The 20,394-nt window shown below is 40.6% G+C and overlaps 1 protein-coding gene across 4 annotated transcripts in view; it reads right to left on the bottom strand.

Annotated features, from left to right (window-relative positions):
• GALC (galactosylceramidase) overlaps nt 1–20,394 on the bottom strand; it is a 52,957-nt gene that overhangs the window by 7,186 nt on the left and 25,377 nt on the right. For all 4 annotated transcript variants that reach the window (XM_006112029.4, XM_006112031.4, XM_006112032.4 and 1 more), the window contains 9 exons: nt 16,776–16,931; nt 15,729–15,853; nt 14,644–14,771; nt 12,161–12,250; nt 10,508–10,597; nt 9,108–9,252; nt 5,783–5,963; nt 2,889–3,052; nt 1,596–1,672 (listed from right to left, as the gene is read on the bottom strand). In XM_006112029.4, the coding sequence (XP_006112091.2) occupies nt 1,596–1,672; nt 2,889–3,052; nt 5,783–5,963; nt 9,108–9,252; nt 10,508–10,597; nt 12,161–12,250; nt 14,644–14,771; nt 15,729–15,853; nt 16,776–16,931 (1,156 nt within the window). The remainder of the gene's footprint in view (nt 1–1,595; nt 1,673–2,888; nt 3,053–5,782; nt 5,964–9,107; nt 9,253–10,507; nt 10,598–12,160; nt 12,251–14,643; nt 14,772–15,728; nt 15,854–16,775; nt 16,932–20,394) is intronic.

Here is a 20,394-nt window from a genome sequence, read left to right as displayed (position 1 = left end):
ACTGCACACTACCAGTCTGGGAGAATCCTGGACACAGGAAAAAGACAGGACATGGAGGAGACATGAACAGAGCAGGGTACAAAAATTGCTGGGAAGTCAAAGACTGATGACAGAAGGGCAAGTGGGTGGAACACAGGGGCAGGCGAACAGGAGCTAGTGTGGTAACATCGAGATGAATGGGAATGAGGGCATCATGACAAATGCCTGAAGGAGCAGGAGTGCAGGAAAACACAGGGACAGGGCAGATATGCCTCACTGAATGGAAGAGGATAGGGGTCAGCATGGGGTAGAATTCACAGCTCCCAACAATTTCTGCCCCCCTTAGAAAAAATCTGTTCCATACTTCTCCCACACACCCTCTCCTGGTTCACTCCCAGGCTCTTTTCCTTCCCAGCAATGACATCCCTCTCCCTCAGCATCTCCATGACCCCTGGTTCCTCCAAGCCTTTTGCACTGATTCCAAGAATGCAGGAAATACATTTTGTATTGTAGTATAAATAAATTACTACTGGGGTTCTGTATTAATATGCCTAGAATGTATTGGTCAAAAAATGTTTCCTGAATCTTTTGTCTGTATGGTTACATGCTTGCTGATAGCTAATTTGAAATAAAGTTACCAAAATAATTGACCCTAGCATGATTACATTACCTTACTGTGATAAATAAAATATGAAGAATTTTGCAAAATTTTAAAATATTGTGCAGAAAGTTTACTTTTTTGGCACACTATTGGCCTACGTGTAACAGCAGTAGGCCCAAAGAAACAGGTAGCTGCTGAAGCATTGTGGATTTACACTTCAGTTTGCTACACACTAATTTACCATATAAACATGCTCTGAGAGGTAACTTGATTGCAGTGGATAAGAACCTTCAAAGGAAGAATTTACTAACTACTACTACTACTACTACTACTAAAGGGCTCATCAACAGCATGGGGAAAGGCATACAAGAACCAGTGGCAGGAAGCTGAAGCCAGACAAATTCAAATTATGCAGAATTTAAAAAAACAGGATGATTAGCCAATGTAACAAACTATCAAAAGAAGTGCTGGACTCCACATCTCCGGATACCTTCAAGTTAAGACTAGATGACTTTCTGGAAAGCATACTATAGTCAAACAAACATGTTATTGGGTTCAATATAGGGGTACTGAGTGAAATACAAAAGCCTGTGGTATATAGCAGGGCAGATTAAATCACTTAATGGAATACTGGATTGCCAAAAAGCAAAACCAAGTTATTTTAACTCCACTACAACTTTATGCAAATCATGGTCTGGGGGGGGTTAAAGCTCATTCTTGAGAACTCAAGACTATAGAGATTAATCCCAGTCTTCCAGAAACTTCCTCTGTAGTACTGCACTGATCACTTCACCCAACTGTGCCACAACTCTCTGCAAAAAAGGATTAACACTTTCCTAGGCTTTTGTGAGGATGTGTGTCTATAAAGCTCTTCGAAGATGTAACACACGAAGTATTATTATTTTAACTATCACTTACTGACACAGTCACAGGATAACGGTGTGCTGTAATGTAAAGGTGATCTATGCAAAGAATATTTTGGTTAATTCTTGTGGCTTTCAACTTGTATCCTTACCTTGAGTTTCAGAGTGAGCGTGTGCCATACTCTGGCTCGCACACCAGACACTCCTTTCATCAGGACCTCCTTTCCAGCTGAAACACATACACAATGTTAGTGGATAACGAGCAATTCCTAATCCCCTGGGTAGCTTATAATCGAGATGTTCCATTTCTTGCCTAGATACTTAGCACCTGATATTCAAAAGTATTGAGAACCTGCAACTTTACCCTCAAGTATGTGGGGGAGGAGAGTCTCAAAAAACCCAGTAATCAGGCCCTTAAAAAAACCCACAAAGACATCCTATTAGGCTAGCCAGACCATATGTCCTTCCAATCATTTTATCCAAAATAACAACAAGTGTCTGTTAGAGATCAGTTGCCTCTGTTGACTTTAAGTCAGTTGACTTACCATGGGATATGGACCCTTTCACTTGTAGGGTTTTGACCCAGATGGGTAGTAAAGTTTAAAAAAAGTTCTATCAGCAATATGGTCATTCCACTGAAGTAGAGAGCAACCTTAGTGCTAAGTATGTGCCAAAAACTGAGTTTAATACATTTTTAAAGAAAAGTAGACACACCAACATATATTTAAGCTTTTGATTTGACCAGATAAGCAGGTACGGCATGATCAGAATTTTGATAGTAGACCAGAGTGTCAAGTACTACAGAAAGTAGTGTTAAGTGATTCAATAGATAGTCTTCTTTCCTGTGAGTCAAAACTGAATTGATGTGCTACGTAATAAAATACTCTTTTGTTGGAAATACCTTCTGGTAAGAAATAAAACTGACACCTTGACTATTTATGATTCTTTCAAGTAGTGAACATCGTCTCACAGATTAGAGAGGTTCAATCTAACAACTTCGCTAAGTTTCAGTTTGAAGCATGTTCTGTCTACTCAAGTCTCCTTGTTTCCAGCTGGATAAATTCTTCTGATCATCCTATGAAACTGACTGTGCAGTGCTGCTAAATTCTCATACCACATCCACCACCCTGGTATCTAAGCACTTGCACGGACATCCTCTTGATAGACACCTTACGTCATTTAACACATACAGCACAGACAGTGACTGCTTATCAATAAAAAAAGCCACATGCCTTCAGACTACTGGATGATTAATATATGCAGTAAGCATACAGTATAAACCCACTGTCTTGTAATGAGTTTTAAGTACCATCTATGAAAATAAGCATCCTGTATTTTCTCTAGCTTTTTCTTCAAACGTTCAGTTGGGTTTATTTTGGGCTGAGATGTAACCAAATGCCAGGCTTTTAAAGGAGGTCAGGTCACATTAATAACGAGTTACTTACAAAGATCACCAGTGACTTGGTAGGTGCCATCTGCAAACACCCAGAAGAAAAGTCCTCTGCTACGTCGAACATATATCCCACCATTGTTCACTCTTCCTGCAATAAACACGCCGCCATTGACCGAGTGCTCTATGTATACGTCACAAGTTATTATCACATTTACCCTGCAAGAGAAAGGTAACATTTAATGAAAAATAAAGAAAATTAGCATAAAGGTGGTACTGCGCCATTTACAAGTCTTCTCTGTATAGCTTGACAGACATTCCAATGACCCACACTGGAGGAATAAGTATTTTCTTTAATAAGATGATTCAGTCCTGCAACCACATCATCAATGTGAGCTGCACAGCTTTGGTAAATCCCATGCAATCTCTCAAACCTTAGTCTAGAGCAATGGAATCAAACCCAGTTTTTCAGGTCTTATTGTCACTGCTGCTAAAACGCAAGATTAATCTCTGTTTCTACAGAGATTTTCATACAAACCAAATATAAGGAGACCAACTCCCAACCAACAGACACGGTATATGACCAGGGTAAATCACATCAACTCACTGTCCATGAAATAACTTAGGATACTTAACTACCTTTGCAAAGCACTAAGATTTAGGAATAAAGGCACTATAGGAATTAAGCACTTACCCACTGTAATTACGCAGTCTGACCTTTTACAGAATATAGATTACAAAATTTCCCCTAAAATTGGTCTGAAATTGTCTAGCTTCACCGTCCAACCATTATAGGATGAGTGGTCTAAATCAGTGGAGCGCAACTCATCGATCGCAACCCCCAAGGGGGTCGCGGATGTCTCTCTCAGGGGTCACTGCACAGCTGCCAATGGCCAGGCCCAGTCTCTGGCCACCCGGATCTAAGCGCCATGCCATGTGGCTGCCAACAGCCAGGCCTAGCCGTGGGGGTCGCGGTTGAAAAAAAAATATTATTCTCTTAAAGTCAGAGGTGACATTGTGTTCTGCAGCAAACCACATGGCATTCCATCCATCAAAACATTAATCACTTCCCCACCCCCAAGGCCTGCTGTCTGCCAAAATAAATGCAGATATTTGTTCAGAAAAATTAATAGTTTTTTGCAACTGATTTTCAGCAGCTTTTGTTGCTGCAGTGACAAATACCAGTAAATTTTGGGGAAAAATTAAGCAGAAGAAAAAAAGAAAATGAAAGGCCCTACTAATCTGAAAGAGGTCAGAACAGTAACAGAGTAGGAACGTTTTGACAATATGGAACAAAGAACCCCAAATTCCTGCTATTATTTTCTACACCAACCAACCTTTGAACAAGTTTGGTTTTGCATCCCCTCTTTTCTCCAATTAATCTTTGCATGTAAGTCAACAGACCTCCAACTCCAGTGTACAAGCTCACTGGATTGCCTCTTAGTTTATCTGGTTATGAATGTCCTTTGACTTACTCACTGATTGATGCATTCACATCCATCATTACCTAGAATGCATTAAAGGATTAATGCCCACAAAACAGATATCAGACAAGATCACAAAGAGAAAACAGTTTATTGTCATTTCAACCAGAAAGGACACAGTCTCAATGACCTGCTAACCTGCATCCTACTTCAGAAGACGTTCAAATCTGCACTTGAAAGGGAATCCTCTGAACTGGCATTCATGCTAAAATTCGACACCCTCCGCACGGGACTTAACAAAGACCCCAACTATCTTACACATTACAAAGATAGCTTCCCCAATTATCACCTCTAATACTATTAACTCACAGACATTTCCCCTTCCCCACCTCTAATATCATTAACTCACTGGCATTCACCTTCCTTCCCCCCCCACCCCCCCCACATCCCCCTTCTGTTCTGTAATGTGATTTGTCCTTTTTATGTGTGTTCATTTTTTTAAATTGTATCCTTTGGTATATATGGTTGTGACTGTTTTCTTCCATTATTTGATCTGAGGAAGTGGGTCTGGCCCAGGAAAGCTCATCATCTAATAAACCATCTTGTTAGTCTTTAAAGTGCTACATTGTCCTGCATTTTGCTTCAGCTACCCCAGACTAACACGGCTACATCTCTACCACTATTCTACCTAGAATGCAGTATTTCATGTGCACTATCAATCAAGTCAGTGCAATTTTGGGAATTGGACAGAAGGGGGCACCCCAAGACCAATGTAACCAAATTAACTCTTTCAATTACAAAATATTTCTGTAATACCAAATATTTACATTGATATTAGAGCGCACAACCACTCCTGACCCAAAGCTTATAGTCATCTTAAATTCTTCTCTATTTGTACAACAGAGCTTAAGTGGAATCATTCAGCCTGGCTACAAATATGTGGACAGGTATGTGCACTGGATTTTAAAAACAAAAATCTGATCTCTATCGTAATACTGCAAGCTGCCACTAATATGGCCTACAATATTTTCACCATTCTAAATAAAAATCACTTGCAATACTTGGCTTTCAAAAAGACAGATGTGTACACTTCCAGGTATCAGTCTCACAAATTAGCTTTGGAATGAAAAAATCAAGACACTAGCTGCCCCATGAGAGGGTATGGGATGGCACATAATTGGAAATACCTAGGTTAAAATTAGCCTTGGAATATCAGTAAACATTGATTTTACCATGTATACACAGCCCAGCAAAAATATTTCTATTAATAATTGAATTTAGAGATAGGCAAAGAAAAAATACTGCTTGATTGTGATGTTGACAATTTCTCTTTTTAACCATCAAAAAACTACTTTTTTTTCCAATCAATAAATTGTCTGACCACCCTCCCAATAATATATGGCAAATTTAAATTTTAAATACTTAAAAATAAAAAATGCTTTAATTTTTTTATATTATTCAATAAACTACAAAAAAGCCTAAAAACTGAATTCTGGAAAGCTTAGTTAATGTGAATTTGACATACCATTTAAAATTTCCTATAATGCTGATGGTCTGGTCCGCATCAGAAGCCCAAGTGATGGGTCGCTGAATCACCACCTGGCGGAGTGTGAAAGCATGGCCCCCTGGATCAGAAGTGTTCACAAAGTACTCGAATACCCCAGTCTGATCAGCAAAATATGGAGCTTCACTAAAGGGTGGATTACCTACTCAAAGAAGAAAGAAATCCAGCAATTAGAGATAGGTTTATTTCTTTTACTCACACACCCTGCAGTTCTCTTCAAAGAGATTCTCCATATTTCTAATTTCATTTATCAGCATATCTGTGCTTGAGAATAAACAGCTTCACAGGTGATTAATCAGCCTCTGCTAGTCCGTCAGCTTCATACACGGAGCCCTGAGCCTCTGACTGGGTGAGGCTGATTCTGTGAAGCTGTGCTGCCACACAGCTTAGAGGGAACACTGACAGGGACCCCATCACATAGCATATACATGTTTGGAAGAAGCTACAGAATAAACATAAAGAAGTTGTTAATATTTCATGATTGTCCTAACAGATATGTGATAAGAAGGGTGCTTGTGCAGGAAGAATGCATTTAGTATAGGTGATCTTCAAAGGTGGAGTACAGGTTTGAATCTCTCTAGTCCAGCACCCTCAGGGCCAAACTAGAGAATTTGTGGAACTATGGGAGGTCAATATTGTCTAGCAGCATTAACAATACTTCCACTGCTTATTGAGCTCTTGGAAGATATTTAGGGTTAAATTAGAGCTAAATAACAAGACAGAACACAGACAGGATAGTTGGCTGTAAATAAACTTTATGAGACTGCAGGAAACTTGGCCACACCCAAGACAACTGGCTAACTAAAATCATGTCAGACCACTGATATTGCTGGATCAGAGAATGCTGGACTAGAGAGGTTCAACCTGTAGAAGATTTGCACAAGGAAAAAAATAAAAACAAAAAACAGGTGCTAGTTCAGACCTTTAAAAAACCTCAAAGGCTGATAAATTGAGACGGGACTCAGACTAGGGTCAGATTTCTAGAGAGAAGGGGAACATTTTCAGCAAGCATGGGGAAGGAGGCAGAAAAGAGACTATGAATTGGAAGAGAAGCCCAACCTGAAGGAGTGAAGTCCCATCGAAAGAGTTTAAAATGCTGAAAGGACACTGATCCAAATCCAGAAAAAGCACTCAACAGTGGTGAGGAAACTGAAGAACTGAATAATACTCAAGTGTTTATTGTTTTGGCCAGACCTGTATCTCTTTGGGCTGTCTAAAGCAAAGGGTGATTGTTTTTAAAAAAAATCCTTCTGCAAAGTCTGTCTATTGCTTCAAGCACTTCTGCAGGGACAAACTATAATCCCAAGTGCCTGCAAGAATGGAGGTCTGCAAAAATGTGCTTAAACTACTAGAATGTCTGGGTGGGCTCAACACTGATGCTTGACAACTGGGCTGTGGGGCCTGCATTAGAAAGGGATTACTAGACAAAGACTGTGTGTAGAAAATGTGTCAGAGAGGTTGGAGACCCAGGTGAGCAAAAAAGAGCACACAAGCTCAATTTGTGTGTCTAAACACAACAAACTGGTGAATATCCAGCACGAGAAGCTTAGGGTTTATATTTCTTGAACATCCTGTCAAAAATACCTTTGATCAGGGAGGATGATTAGTGGCAACAGAGATGGATAGGGGCGTTTATCTGGACTGTTGTACTCTCTGTTTGCAAGTTGGCTCAGAGTGTTTGTAGTAGAAAGACTTCTATAAATACATCAGCTTGTAATGTGGATGAAAGTGGCTCCCAATTTTTTCAGACTACTCTAACTTGTGATGGGATGTGTATACCCCACATTGGGCCAGGAGGACTTAATGCCTTGTGGGTAGAGGAAGTCCCCCGTCCCCACTCCAGCCACACTGAGCATGCTTCAAGGACTGGAATAGTATAAAAGAGAGTAGCTCAGTTCAATCTGGGCTGGACGTCGGAGAAGGACTTGCTGCCAGAGCTCCAGAGGCACCCCAACCTGAGACCTAGACGACAAGAACCAGAGGACCCTGAGATACACGGAGCATCCCCATGCTGACTCTGGTAGGTAGTGAGCTGGGAGAGTGCAGGAGTAGTATCTCCCACCTGAGTGAGCTCAGCATGTTGTGGTTGAACTCCCTCCTGAGTGAGTGGTAGAGCATTCTGCCACTTACAGGGGCCTGGGTCGGAGCCCGGTGGAATAGGGGGAGCCCAGCTTCCCACTACTGGGGCTGTTAACCCTACCAACTCTAGCCATTAGGATGTGAAGCCTCAGGACAAAGCTTGCTTGCAATGTGACACACCCCTTTCAGGAATCTGATTTGTCTTGCATACCCATAAGTTTCATCTCACTTAAACTACTTGCTTACAAAATCAGCTATAAAAATACAAAAAAAGTGTCATAGCACACTACTACTAAAACACTGCTTACCTTTCATTTACCATATAATTATAAAATACATCATTTAGAATATAAATGTTCTTACATTTCAGTATATAAGCATGAGACAGACCCAGACCAGCTGGCTGCCGCACTCTAATGGAGGACAGGTACACAGGGCTCTGGGTAAACAATTCCCAATTCCCTGAGTATATAGAGGGCAGAACCTTGTGCTGTATTATCAGGCAGGCACCTGAGGCCATTTAAGAGTTTGCCAGAAGCAGCAGCCTAATCAGAGCACCTGCAGCCCATTAAGGCCTGCTGGGGCTTGCTTACAAGGGATCTCTGCAGAGGGCAGTGTATATGTAGAAGATCTGGAAGAGAGAAGGTGAAACTGTATGCGTAAGAGCTGAAGATCTGCAAGAAAGGCAGACTGCTGTAGAGAAGGACTGACTTATTCAGGCATCATAGGAAAAATAATGGGAGGGATTGTTTGGGGGAAGAGACCCGGGAAAGAAGCTGCCAGACTAGAAGTAAAAGAAACCCAGTAGCAGCCTGAAGGCTACATTACGTGTGATGTATTTAATTCTCTAGCAAACCAGCTACACTTGAAACACTACAACAGCATAGCAGTTCTATCACTTCAGTGTCAATACTGTCTATGCCAATGGGAGGGGTTCTCCCATTAATGTAGGAAATTCACCTGCGCCAAGAGATAGCAGCTAGGTCAGAGGAAGAATTCTTTCATTGACCCAGCGCTGTCTACAGCAGGCGTTAGGTCATCTTAACTATGCCACTCATAGGAGTAACTTTTTCATATCCAGTTGATACAACTGCATCAACCTAACTTGTTAGTGTAGACTAGGCCACATTAATGCCAACCTCTAAGCACCAAAGCCCTTCTGCTCACATGGGCAGCACAGCCCTTAAGAAATTAAGAGTCGACTTACGAACTTTGAAGTCATCCTTGTAATTTGAAGGAAAAGGCTTGGACTGGGGAGGATCTGGGTAAGTGCCCTTCTGGCCTGCCAAGAGGGTGGTTAAAGTGTAGACTTCATCCACAGCTAGATTTAAGCTGAACACTCCTTCATTTACCTATAATGAAAGAAAGCAAGAGCTAAGGAACTGCAGGAGGCAACTAAAGTGCTAAAAATCTGCAGCATTTCCTGTAGCTTTGAGTCAATACAAATCAAGTGTCTTCCATTAATGGATGCAATTTCCCTACAGATATGCTGAGCTCTACTGCCTAACTCTGTTCATCACTCCATCCTCCAGTTATCTGTAATTCTGCGATTTACCTGTAAATGAGCTAATGAGGCATAATGCTATTATTGTCCATTCTCAGCATGAAGATACCAGAAAGTTACAATGAAGAGGAGAAGTAGCAGGTGGCAGTACAGGGATCCATCTGGAAACACTCATTTACAACAGAAAGTAACCAAGGTCCAGTACTGTTAAGAACAGCTTTTTGAGAGGTGGCACTTATCGAGGCAATCAGCACCAGGTCTGCAGAAGCATCTCAGTATTCCCGTGTTCCCATTATCTGGGACATAACAGATTCACTGGCAACCACAATCCCTCTTCCCACACATTACTTCTAAATATGTGGAAAGAATACCACCACAAAAAAGCAGCAGGCCCCAAAGAGAACATCGGGTCGAGGCAGTGAAGACGGGAGGTGGGAGATCCTGGCCAAAGAAACATAAGACCTTGACCCTGCAAATCTCTGTGCAAGAGTGTGCGAGGTTGATGCACTCTAGCAAAAATACAAGTGTCAGGGATACATAGGTGGTGTAAGCAAATTTAATTGCTGCTCTGTGCAGTAATGTCTTTGATCCACTAGGTACCTGCTTTAGCACTCAAGTATACACGTAAGAAAAGGGGAAGACCTGAGGAAAGAACAGGGTTTCTTTTGGGGTATACCTCACTAATGTGTCACTTAACTCCATCCTCCTCTCTAAAAATTCACTCCAGCTACCATGAAAGAGTAATGCAACAGTCATGCAGCAAGGCTCTTGCTAACAGGAAAATCAATCTGCTCAGTATTCTCCATCCTGCTCAACATTTTATGATTACATAGGAAATAATACACACCTACAATACATATTGTCAATTCCAATGAGCCAAATTCTTCTCCCACAAAGGGAAATCTGAAGTAAATCCACTTTTATACCTTGCACCTATAACTGAGCTGGATAGGATTAAACCTAGTACATAAATCTTTGAACAAGCCAGAGATGTCAAAACCAATTTTAACCAGGTTTTCCTAACACATCCCATCAATCCCCCAGAACAACTAAAGGTTTGGAGTGGGAGGGAATGAACAGTGATCAGTAAGTGACAAACTCACCTTTACAGGAGGAAGTGGATGGAATAAGGTGGTGTTTGCAGATTTGAAGCCAAGCTTAGTATACCACATTTTCAGGGTTTTCACTTTGTGCTAGGTAGAAACATACAAAAACTTTCATAAGATTCTTCTTTGGAAAGACTGAGGATGTAAAGTCATCTAAGTCTTTTTTTAGTGAAACAAGTTGGGTGGGCAGCTTAATCCTTTGCTTATGCTCAAAACGGGTTTATCACAGGTTGTGGCAGCTCACAATTTCCTCACATCAGTTGGGCTCAGTCCTAATGCGCAGGAATAGATTTTAGAAAGAGGAGAATTCACTCTTAACAGCCCACTGAATCCTTAGCTTCTGTCAAGAATGCCAACAAGATGGCCAATTAGTACCAACTATGAGGAAGTTTCCAATACAGACACTAACTTCCAGCAACTGGGCTTATACAGCTCTATGAAATGAATGAGGCAATCTGGATAACTACTTGATCATAAATTTTGGGCCTAATTAGAACCAGTAAATAACATAGCTGATGCATCCTAGTGTTACAAGAACATGAGGGCAACTATTGTCCTGTTACTTAAACACAATCATTCACCAAAATTCTTGAGTTTGAATTTAGTCACAGTGAACAGAAAATCTCGAGTTAGAGATGCAACATGTAAACTGTTATTACAGGAGCTCTTATATAATTTGCCTGGCAAGCTCTATGGTGTAAAAGCAGTACCACTTAGAGCACTAAGGCAGGCTGTGTTCCAAGAGCAATGCATGAGGGCTGCTCACATTTCTTCTCTTTCCTTATTCACATAATGAATGATACCTCAGTAACACAGCAGCCTGCACAGCTGGGAAGGGAGAGGAACCAATTCCTACTAGAAATTAAAACTTAAGAACATTCAAAAATGTTCATTTTCTAATAAGTAACTCCCTGTATTTGCCATTTAACACAGACTAGTTACTGTGGCTATTGGAGCACTACTCACATTTTTTCCCAGCCGAGCCATTCTCATTCACCCACCCACCCAGCTACAGAGAGATAGCCAGAGTATCTGTTTAAACTGCAACGGCCTCTCCTTTTCAGCAAAATAGGGACAGGAGGAGACAACTGAAACAATCTTTTACAGGAAGAGGATCTGTCCCTACTAAGGGAGGAAGAAACCACAACGGAGGGAGAAAGTGGCGGATTTCCAGGTCAAATAAGGCAAAATATATTATTCCCCATGTCACCAAAAGTATTTTCAGCAAAACAGTAAGGAAAAACCAGTGACATTCTTTGAATGATTTTCAGGGTTGGGGAAGTCAGTTGTTGGTTGGTGAAGGTGAAGGTGAGCATAGTGTAACAAATCGTTCTTCTATGAGTACAATAACTATGCAAGTCTCTCCTATACCCTGTAGAATGAGAACTACAATGCTCATCTTTCAGCCCCCAAAATACAGGGCTCCACCACATCAGTTAAAGGAGAACTTTCTGCTTCCAGTAGTAGTCAGTCCCTTATCCATTACATGAACACAATTAGAAGCCAACATGACTCACATGAATAAAGTTAATTCATTATGCCATGACATCTTATTTTGTTATAGGTCCTGTGTACATGTGTCAAATTATATGCAGCGGCCCAATTTCCCTGAATACTTTATATGATGCATACAAACAAATATTTACTTACAAAGGATCCTTTGAGGTAGAAAGTTGCTTTTTGAGGTGACACTCTGAAGGGCAGCAATGGAGGCCTGATACACTGAGAGTGAGAATAAGTCTGGAAAGAAAATGAACAGATAGAACATACATAATTGAAATTGGTCATTTGCCAGTTTTGATGGGAGTCAAGATCCCCAAGTACAAGTCAAAAGTCATAAACATTAACAAAAGGAATTAGATGATAAACTGGTTTTGTTCCAAGTTAGGGATGTAAAAGGTAAACTGGCAAGTATTAGGCTTACCAGAATGCTTACCGAGTAACCAGTTGGACAGCCAATCGCAGCACTCTGGAGTAGTCCTGGCTGAGCCCAACCAGCTATGTGGGGGCATCAGGCAGGGCCATGCCTTTGTCAGGCTTGAAAAGGGCAGGCCGGCAGTACCCCCATTCCAGTGCTTTGACTTGGCCTAGGTTGGCCGTCAGGATCCCTGTTTGCCAGCCCCGTCCATGCCGCAGCAGCCCAAGGGAAGCAGGTGGCTGACCAGTTAAATGTTATCATTTTTGCTGTTTAAATAATTAAAAGTTATTTACATCCCTATTCCAAGTTCACTGCTGTTTTGGGGGTACTGGAAGTTAGAGTCAGCAAAGCAGTTTATATTTTTATTTGGGATGCTGCTTAAATTATCCATTTGGCAGATTTTCAAGACTCCTTGACAGACTACTTGAATCAAAGCAATTAAGGAGCTGGAGAATGAATAGGTCACCTCCTTCACACCTAGGACTAAAATGCACACAAAATTGATCTGGTTCAGATGAAACAAAGTTAAATGAACTCTACATCCAGATAATAAGTCTTACAGCAGTTTGATTTCTGCAGGGACAACAGTGAAGATTTTCTGAACTGATTCTTTCTGGGTACTCAATTTGAGATACCTTAAAGAAGCATGATTTTGGGGGATGAGGATTCGTTCAGAACTCTGAAATCAGGCACCTTTAAGGTATCGCAAACAAGACCACAAAAATCCCAAGTCACATTTACAAATCTTGGCATAGACACTTCTTATAAGGCCCGCAAGTTGCCCAGAAAGGAAAAGATAATTAAAAAACCCTAGTGCTGCTTCATCTGTTACTCTCTCATACTATAACCTTTCTACTGTTTCCTCCTCCTGATTTTAAAATATTATGCTGATTCAATCAAGGAACTCAGAATATCACATGACCAAAGCCCTTCATTTTTTGTTTTTAATTTATGTAAATCTTCCTGGGAATTTATCAGTGTTTATTTCAAAAAATTAAAATAAAGTTAAAAACAGTGCAAAAGTTAGCTTTAGACACAATTTATTGGAAGAATATTGGGGACAGGAGGACAGAAAAGCAATAAATAGAGGAAAGTAAGAGTACCGAAAGTAAAAAGCAGTTTCATGGTATAGTTTATTTTATGAACTTGACATTACATAAAAATGTGCATGCATCTATATATAACTTCTACATAGATATGCTGATGTTTAAGGTAATCTGTTAAAGTAAAGCTAATATAATGCATCTTATTTTCTTAACAAATTAGTATTGTTATGTGCTTATGTGATCCAAAACTCAGGTTAAAAAAAAAAATCACTAAAAGCTAAATATCTTTTGAATAACCTGAGAATTTCTCAGTCTAAAAAAGGCAGTAAACTAAAAATTAAGGACCTTCCAAATGACCAATCACAACTAATCAAGAGCTCAAATTTCAAAGATCAGGAGAGAATAAAGACCATCTTCCAGAACCCTATCACAAAAGATTGGTGAAGAAGACTGTGCTGACCCTCAAGCCACCAATGAAGAGGCTGGTGGATGCTAATGCTTGCTTGAAAACCCCACAAATATTATAGGATATGATAGAACATGCGGAGTAAATATTAATTATACACAAATACTTCAAAGCCTGAAGTTGCTCTTCTATCTATAAAAGAAAAAAGGCTGATAATCTTTCGGCACATACTGAACTTGTTAATGTGATTTAAGAGGTAAAAGAATAAAGTACCTATAGAGGTTAAAACTGTAGTAAATACATTATTCATCTAACAATTTTCTACAGCACTGCATCAAAAGTTAAAGCTGAGATGCAAGTTTGACACACATCCTGATTTCCAAGAAGATCTAAATACAGGAGGCCCTTGACTTGCGACGTGATCTGTTCCTGGAGAAGCGTCACAAATCGGGGCCATCGTAACTCAAGCCTTCATTTACAATAGGCACCGTTCACCATCATAAATGCGGGCCAAAGGATATAAGTTGGGGGGGGGGGGTTGGCACCTTCCGCGCTTACAAAAATGGCTGTAAGTGCGGGGGGGGGGGGTCAGAAATTGGGTGGTCACATGTTGGGGGCCTCCTGTATCTGTATCATCCCAGCTGGCAGACAAAGAAGGAACATATAATATTCACGCACAGAGTTTTCTGCAAGCTTTTTTATTTTTTTTTAAGAAAAGTCCTCCTAAATATGTACTGCTTTGTTGATTACTGGTAAACATTACCATGGTTTCAATGATGATAGTAAGGTTGCCTAGGCCATCGGTCAGAGCTACATAGCTGCCACCATGTTCTAGATGTCCATCCACCTGCAAGTAGTGCCAGCCAGGCTGGGTAAACTGTGTTGTGTGTGCTGCGCAACAGTGAAAAGAAACCAAAAAGAAAGGTCAGCATTCATGCCGGGAAGATCATCCTGTTACTATTTTGTAGCTTCCATGTCACTGATTTTTACAACCTTACACATTACCTTAAGAGAAAGCCGCATAGAATATGCAAGGCATGAATTCTGGCTAGTTAACTGGAAAGAGATCAAAGAATGAAGAAAATGGGTATAGCCGAATTCTTACATCTGAACACCTTGCTACATGATACACTTTTCTATCTGCATATGCATAATAGAAGATCCAAAATAGGGGACCTTCCCCATGATTCTGCCATAGGGGAGAAGGGGTAGGTCATCTAATCTGGTCACCACATCTGCAGGGATAAGCAAAGGTTATGAGTGGACCAGAGGGTGGTCACTGGATCCATAAATGCATATTCAAATTGTAAGTACATAAAAGGTTTATTTAGTATACACAGAGCAAAGTCATCTCAACCAGCACAAACAGAATGTTTTGGTTTCTTTTCCTCCCTCTTGAAATTTAAGTAGCCAAACATTTTATAAATAAAATAGAAAATAAAAATCAGGCAGAGTCCTAGCTTTTAGATCCAAACCCCTTTTTTCTCTTTTTAAAAACACAGAATTTTACAAAATCAAGAAACTGCAGTTTGCAATGAAAATAGAGATCTTTAATAGTGGAAACCAGGAAGTACATCAATATAAATCATATATGTGTGCACAAGTCAGATTAGAGAATCAGTTCTCACCTCCTGTAAGGATTTCTTCCTGCCTGCACGCTAGTCAAAATGAATAAGGGAGAGTCCTATTGCTAAGAAAGTTAAAATGAGCAATAGAAGTGCTGTATCCAAACAAAAGAAAAACATTAAACACCAAAAATAGAGGACATTGTACTAGCTTAATTTAGTATAGAAAATGGAGTATTGTATTGTCAGTACTTTAGTAGATTTATCTGGACTTTTTATTTACCTGTGATCCAGATGGGAGCTTCCACTACATAATGACCACTCCATGGCTCTTGCGCTGTCATTAATCCAGTCCGACCAAAGGGCAAGTCTTCATAATAACTGGACACCAAATTCCAAGCAATAGTTCTGGAAAATAGTTTTATTTTAAAAGTCACAATAGTTTTGAATGCACAAGAATTTAACAAAATATTTCTCTCGGTGCTATGATAGAATGCCTATGTATATTGGCATAAATTAAACATTCCAGTGGATCCACTTCCTTTGGCAGATTAATATTACACATTTGTCAGGGCTAGAACTAGTTTGGAATCTTCTAATGGATTGTTTTATCACCTCCACGTGCCAATCCATCGATAATAAATCATTTCAAAGGACAAGGTAGATTTTTACCAATTTCAGTTTCAAAAATAACCATGAAGCATTTTTACATCAAAATGGAATGTTTTGAAATTTTTTTAAACAAACATTGATTTTTTATTCTGAGATTCCTTCTCATTTCAAAATTTTAAATTACAAACACTTTTAAACTGTAAACTAGTGAAGTCAGAATAAAACATTTTGATCAATCCAACTCTCACCTCTCTGAAATTTATTTTTTGGTAGTAAACTGCCAACCTTTTCCGGTTTTGTTCTTCCTCATAACAGATTTTTCCCATGAAACAATTCCCACCCAACCCTCACCAGGACAGGAAGAGGCCTCAGAACCAGAAAAATCAAAACCAAAAATAGGACAGATTTAAAGCAGAAGTGTCTCTCTCAAGAGGTCTGGGAAAGGCTATAAGTGGAGTTGTTTAACAGAACCAGATGAAGATGCAGATACTCGCTGAGGTGTCTCAAGTTAGTTTGACTAGATTATCATCAGGAAATGGTAAGACAGTTACAAGTGTCATAATCTGATCTAAAAGTGTTAAACTGTTGAAATTCCAGGCAGGAGAAGTAAAGGCACAAGGCCTGATGAGTGCACTCAGGGCCAGGGAACTGCAATTAGCCTTGTAATCATGATACTAAGCTGAAGTTATTTTTATAACTGACTGAATGCATGACTTACGAGGTCATATTTCCATTCACATAGTTCTGGTTCAGGATCCGAGCCCAGCAGCCTGCACCCACTGCATCATTGAAAGTGCTGTAGTCTTCTGAAGCCCATAGTTTCTTCTTAGTAGCTAAAGCATTAGCCACTGTTTTTGTCCCAGGGTAATGAGCCCTGGATAACATTAAAAACAAAAACAAAACAAAAACAGCACTCAACACAAGAAAATCAGGAGAACTCAAGCCACATGAGCTCAAACCACAAACAAAATATCTGGTGCCAGATAAATAAATCAATGCATGGATTTCACTCCAGAGAATCATACTGGGTAGTTCCAGAGGAAAGCTACAATATTTAATAGTTTAGACCCATCTGTACCAATTAAGAATTTTTCCTTTGAATGAATTCTGATGCTTTAACAAGTCTAGTTTTAAATAATCACACAGAAATCAGGCTTTCTACTCCATATCCTCCTAAGCAATTTTCCTGATTTTTAGCCTCACTTTTATTCCACTGATGCTAATTATACTAACTTGTACTACCCTGAATAAACTCTCTCTGGGTAGGTCTACACCTGCACCCTCTTTCGATAGAGGGATGCAAATGAAGACATTCGAAATGGCAAATGAAGCCAGGATTTACATATCCCATGCTTCATTTGCATAATCACGTTATGGCACGATTTCAAAATACAAAAACATGGTGTAGATGCAGCTATTCCGGGAGAACATCCTTCTTTTGAATTAAACCTTATTCCTCATAAAATGAGGTTTAACAGTTATTTCAGAAGAAGGGTGTTCTCCCGAAATAGCCGCATCTACACCGCATTTTGTATTTCAAAACAGAACTATTTCGAAATAGCGCCATAACGCTACATACCCTCTGTTTAGCCGTGGTTTTCCTGAAATCACTTTACATACTACAGATGTGAAGGGGTAGCTGTTAAGCATCACCCTTACCAGGTGATGCTTACCGGTCACTGTTAACCAGCGGGGGCTGCTGCAGACCTCATCCACCTCCATTTAAATTAGCTAGCCAGTTAAACTTAACGTTTAACCAGTTAACTAATTAAACGGGATTTTACATCGCTAATACATACAGATTAATTTCCTTTTAGGCATCATTTATCCACGCTATTTATGTTTCACTCTTATACTCTTTCCTCAGAAATCAATTCTTCGAACATTCAGCAAGTGTATTGTTAGAGCCAAAAAAAATTGAAAGCTTGGGGCAGCTTAATAACGGAGGTTATATACACAATACGATAACAGCTCTGCCCATTTCTCTTTGCTAGATCTTTCCCACTCCTAACTCAGATATTTGCTTTCATCAAAGACGACCTTTTGTGCTCACACTGGTTTGATTATCACAGATTCACTAATGCAATTTAGCCTCAAAACAGTTTCAAGGCTTATTTCAGACAATACGGGGCAGTTTTAGTTTCCCCTTATATAACAGAGGAACCAAGGAATCAACTTCACTATACACTGCAAATAAAACCATAAACTCTATAGCTAGAGGTCTGAGAAGGAACCTTAACACTATTCTGATAAGAAAAGGGGTGACCAAAGGCTTAAGGTTAAAAAAGTAGTGACTGAAGCTGGATTTTGCAAAAAGGGTAGAAAAGCTATTTTCAGCTTATATTTACGAGCAACTTTGATTCACTTACAGCCCACATCTTGTCAGACATTCATTTATGCTGCTGGTGGATAGTTAATCATAACAGTTTCACAAAAAGTGAGACAGAGGTCTTTTTTTTTCTGATCTCAGATGCCAGTGACTGAGCAACGACCATGAACTCTCTAACGCTCAGATACTAGCCTTAGTGCTTTGGATTCTTTTATTAAGATCTAAATAACTCCAAATAGAGCAGGCGATAGCTCAGCTCCTCAAACCTCATTACACCCAGGCTGACTTTTTATTGCTACTGTCATTAGCTGATTGACTCACATTACCAAACATCAGATTTTAAAGGGCACTTTTTTAAAACATCTAATGGCACCAAATAAGCATTCACCATCAGAAGAATTTACAACCCTTTAATATGCCCTCAGTCTGCTGAATCCATAACTACTTTAAACTCTTGAGGACACAACATGGGGTTGCAATCTTCTCTTTTACTATCTTTCCCACCCACTCAGCTACCTCGAGACAAAGAAGGTATATGGCACACAGCAAGAGGTGCACTGTGCCAAAGAACAAGTGCCTGTCCCAGCAACAAAAGGCCATATTCTTCACATCTTCCAATTTCCTTAACAGACCAAGTGATCCCCATCTCTTCTGTAGATTCCCCAACAGCCTTAGAACCAAAACATCTGGTTCCAATGTCACCCCTCGCCTCTTCCCCCCTCCTTATGCTCCAACACAGGTGAACAACTGTTCTCCACCAACCTCTATCTAGCAAGCTGGTATGTGATGGAGTTCAGGTGCTGAGGAGTATATAGACTAGTTAAATAGTCCCTAAACCAGGGGTTTTCAAATCCTGGGCCATAGCACTTTGTTTACTTGCACGTCTGCTGGCCACAGATCACCATTCCCGGATAATAGGAGGGGTGGGAAGTCGCATAGCTCAGGACACCATTTCCCACCCTTCCCATTGGCCATTTCCTGCCACTCCCATGGGCGATCCACAGCCTATGAGAGCTGTGATCACCAATGCCTGCAGAGCGGCAGGTAAACAAAGCACCTCGAGGCCAGGTAGTGGCTTGCCCTTATATGCCACAAGCCAGGGTTTGAAAACCCCTGCCCTAAAACTTCTCATGGTGCCACCTCCCCTTTCCCATGTCTGCACCACCAACCCTCAGCTGAAAAGGGAAGCCACAACTCCAGGGAGGTGGGGCAGACAGAGATAAGGGGGCTGAGGCTGGGGCAGGGGCCACAGCTGGGACTGGGAGCAGAGCCAGATGCTAAGGCTGGAGGTCAGGAGAGGAAGCCACTGCCAAACTATGTTCTGGGGCTGGGACCAGAGCCAGAGCAGAGCTGGGGAGAAGCAGGGTTGGATGGGGTTTCTTCCATGCCCCTCAGTTGGAGGAGGGGGACACTGGCCCAGGCTCTGCCAAGCCCTTCGCCTCCCCCAAAAAAATGTTCCTCCATGCCCCCCTGTCAGAGTCACACCTCACAGTTTGAGGATCATTAAGTTACAGTGTTACAATGCCATAACTGGATCCCTGATTTCCCAGTGTTTTGCTGTTCCCCATCTTTGGATGGCAGCAGCAAATGTGACTCTTACAGAATAAAGTTAGGATTGATTAATAAGAACGGCCATACTGGGTCAGACCAAAGGTCCATCTAGCCCAGTATCCTGTCTACCGACAGTGGCCAGCACCAGGTGCCCCAGAGAGGGTGGACCGAAGACAATGATCAAGCGATTTGTCTCCTGCCATCCCTCTCCAGCCTCTGACAAACAGAGGCCAAAGACACCATTTTATCCCCTGGCTAATAGCCTTGGTAAAAAGTATTTATAAATGGAATGGAAACTTTGTGGCGGGAAGAGATACGATGAAGGACAATGGGAAATTAACAAACCAGCAGGGAGTATTGGAAGAAAGAATGAGTTCTGGAAAGGCAATACAGAAATAACGCAGTATAATACTAACAGCATCACATTTTTAATTAAGGGAGATAACTGCTCTTGCTT

Source organism: Pelodiscus sinensis, chromosome 4, assembly GCF_049634645.1.
Source record: "Pelodiscus sinensis isolate JC-2024 chromosome 4, ASM4963464v1, whole genome shotgun sequence".
Lineage (NCBI taxonomy): Eukaryota > Metazoa > Chordata > Testudines > Trionychidae > Pelodiscus > Pelodiscus sinensis.
This window is presented reverse-complemented; position numbering and strand designations above follow the sequence as displayed.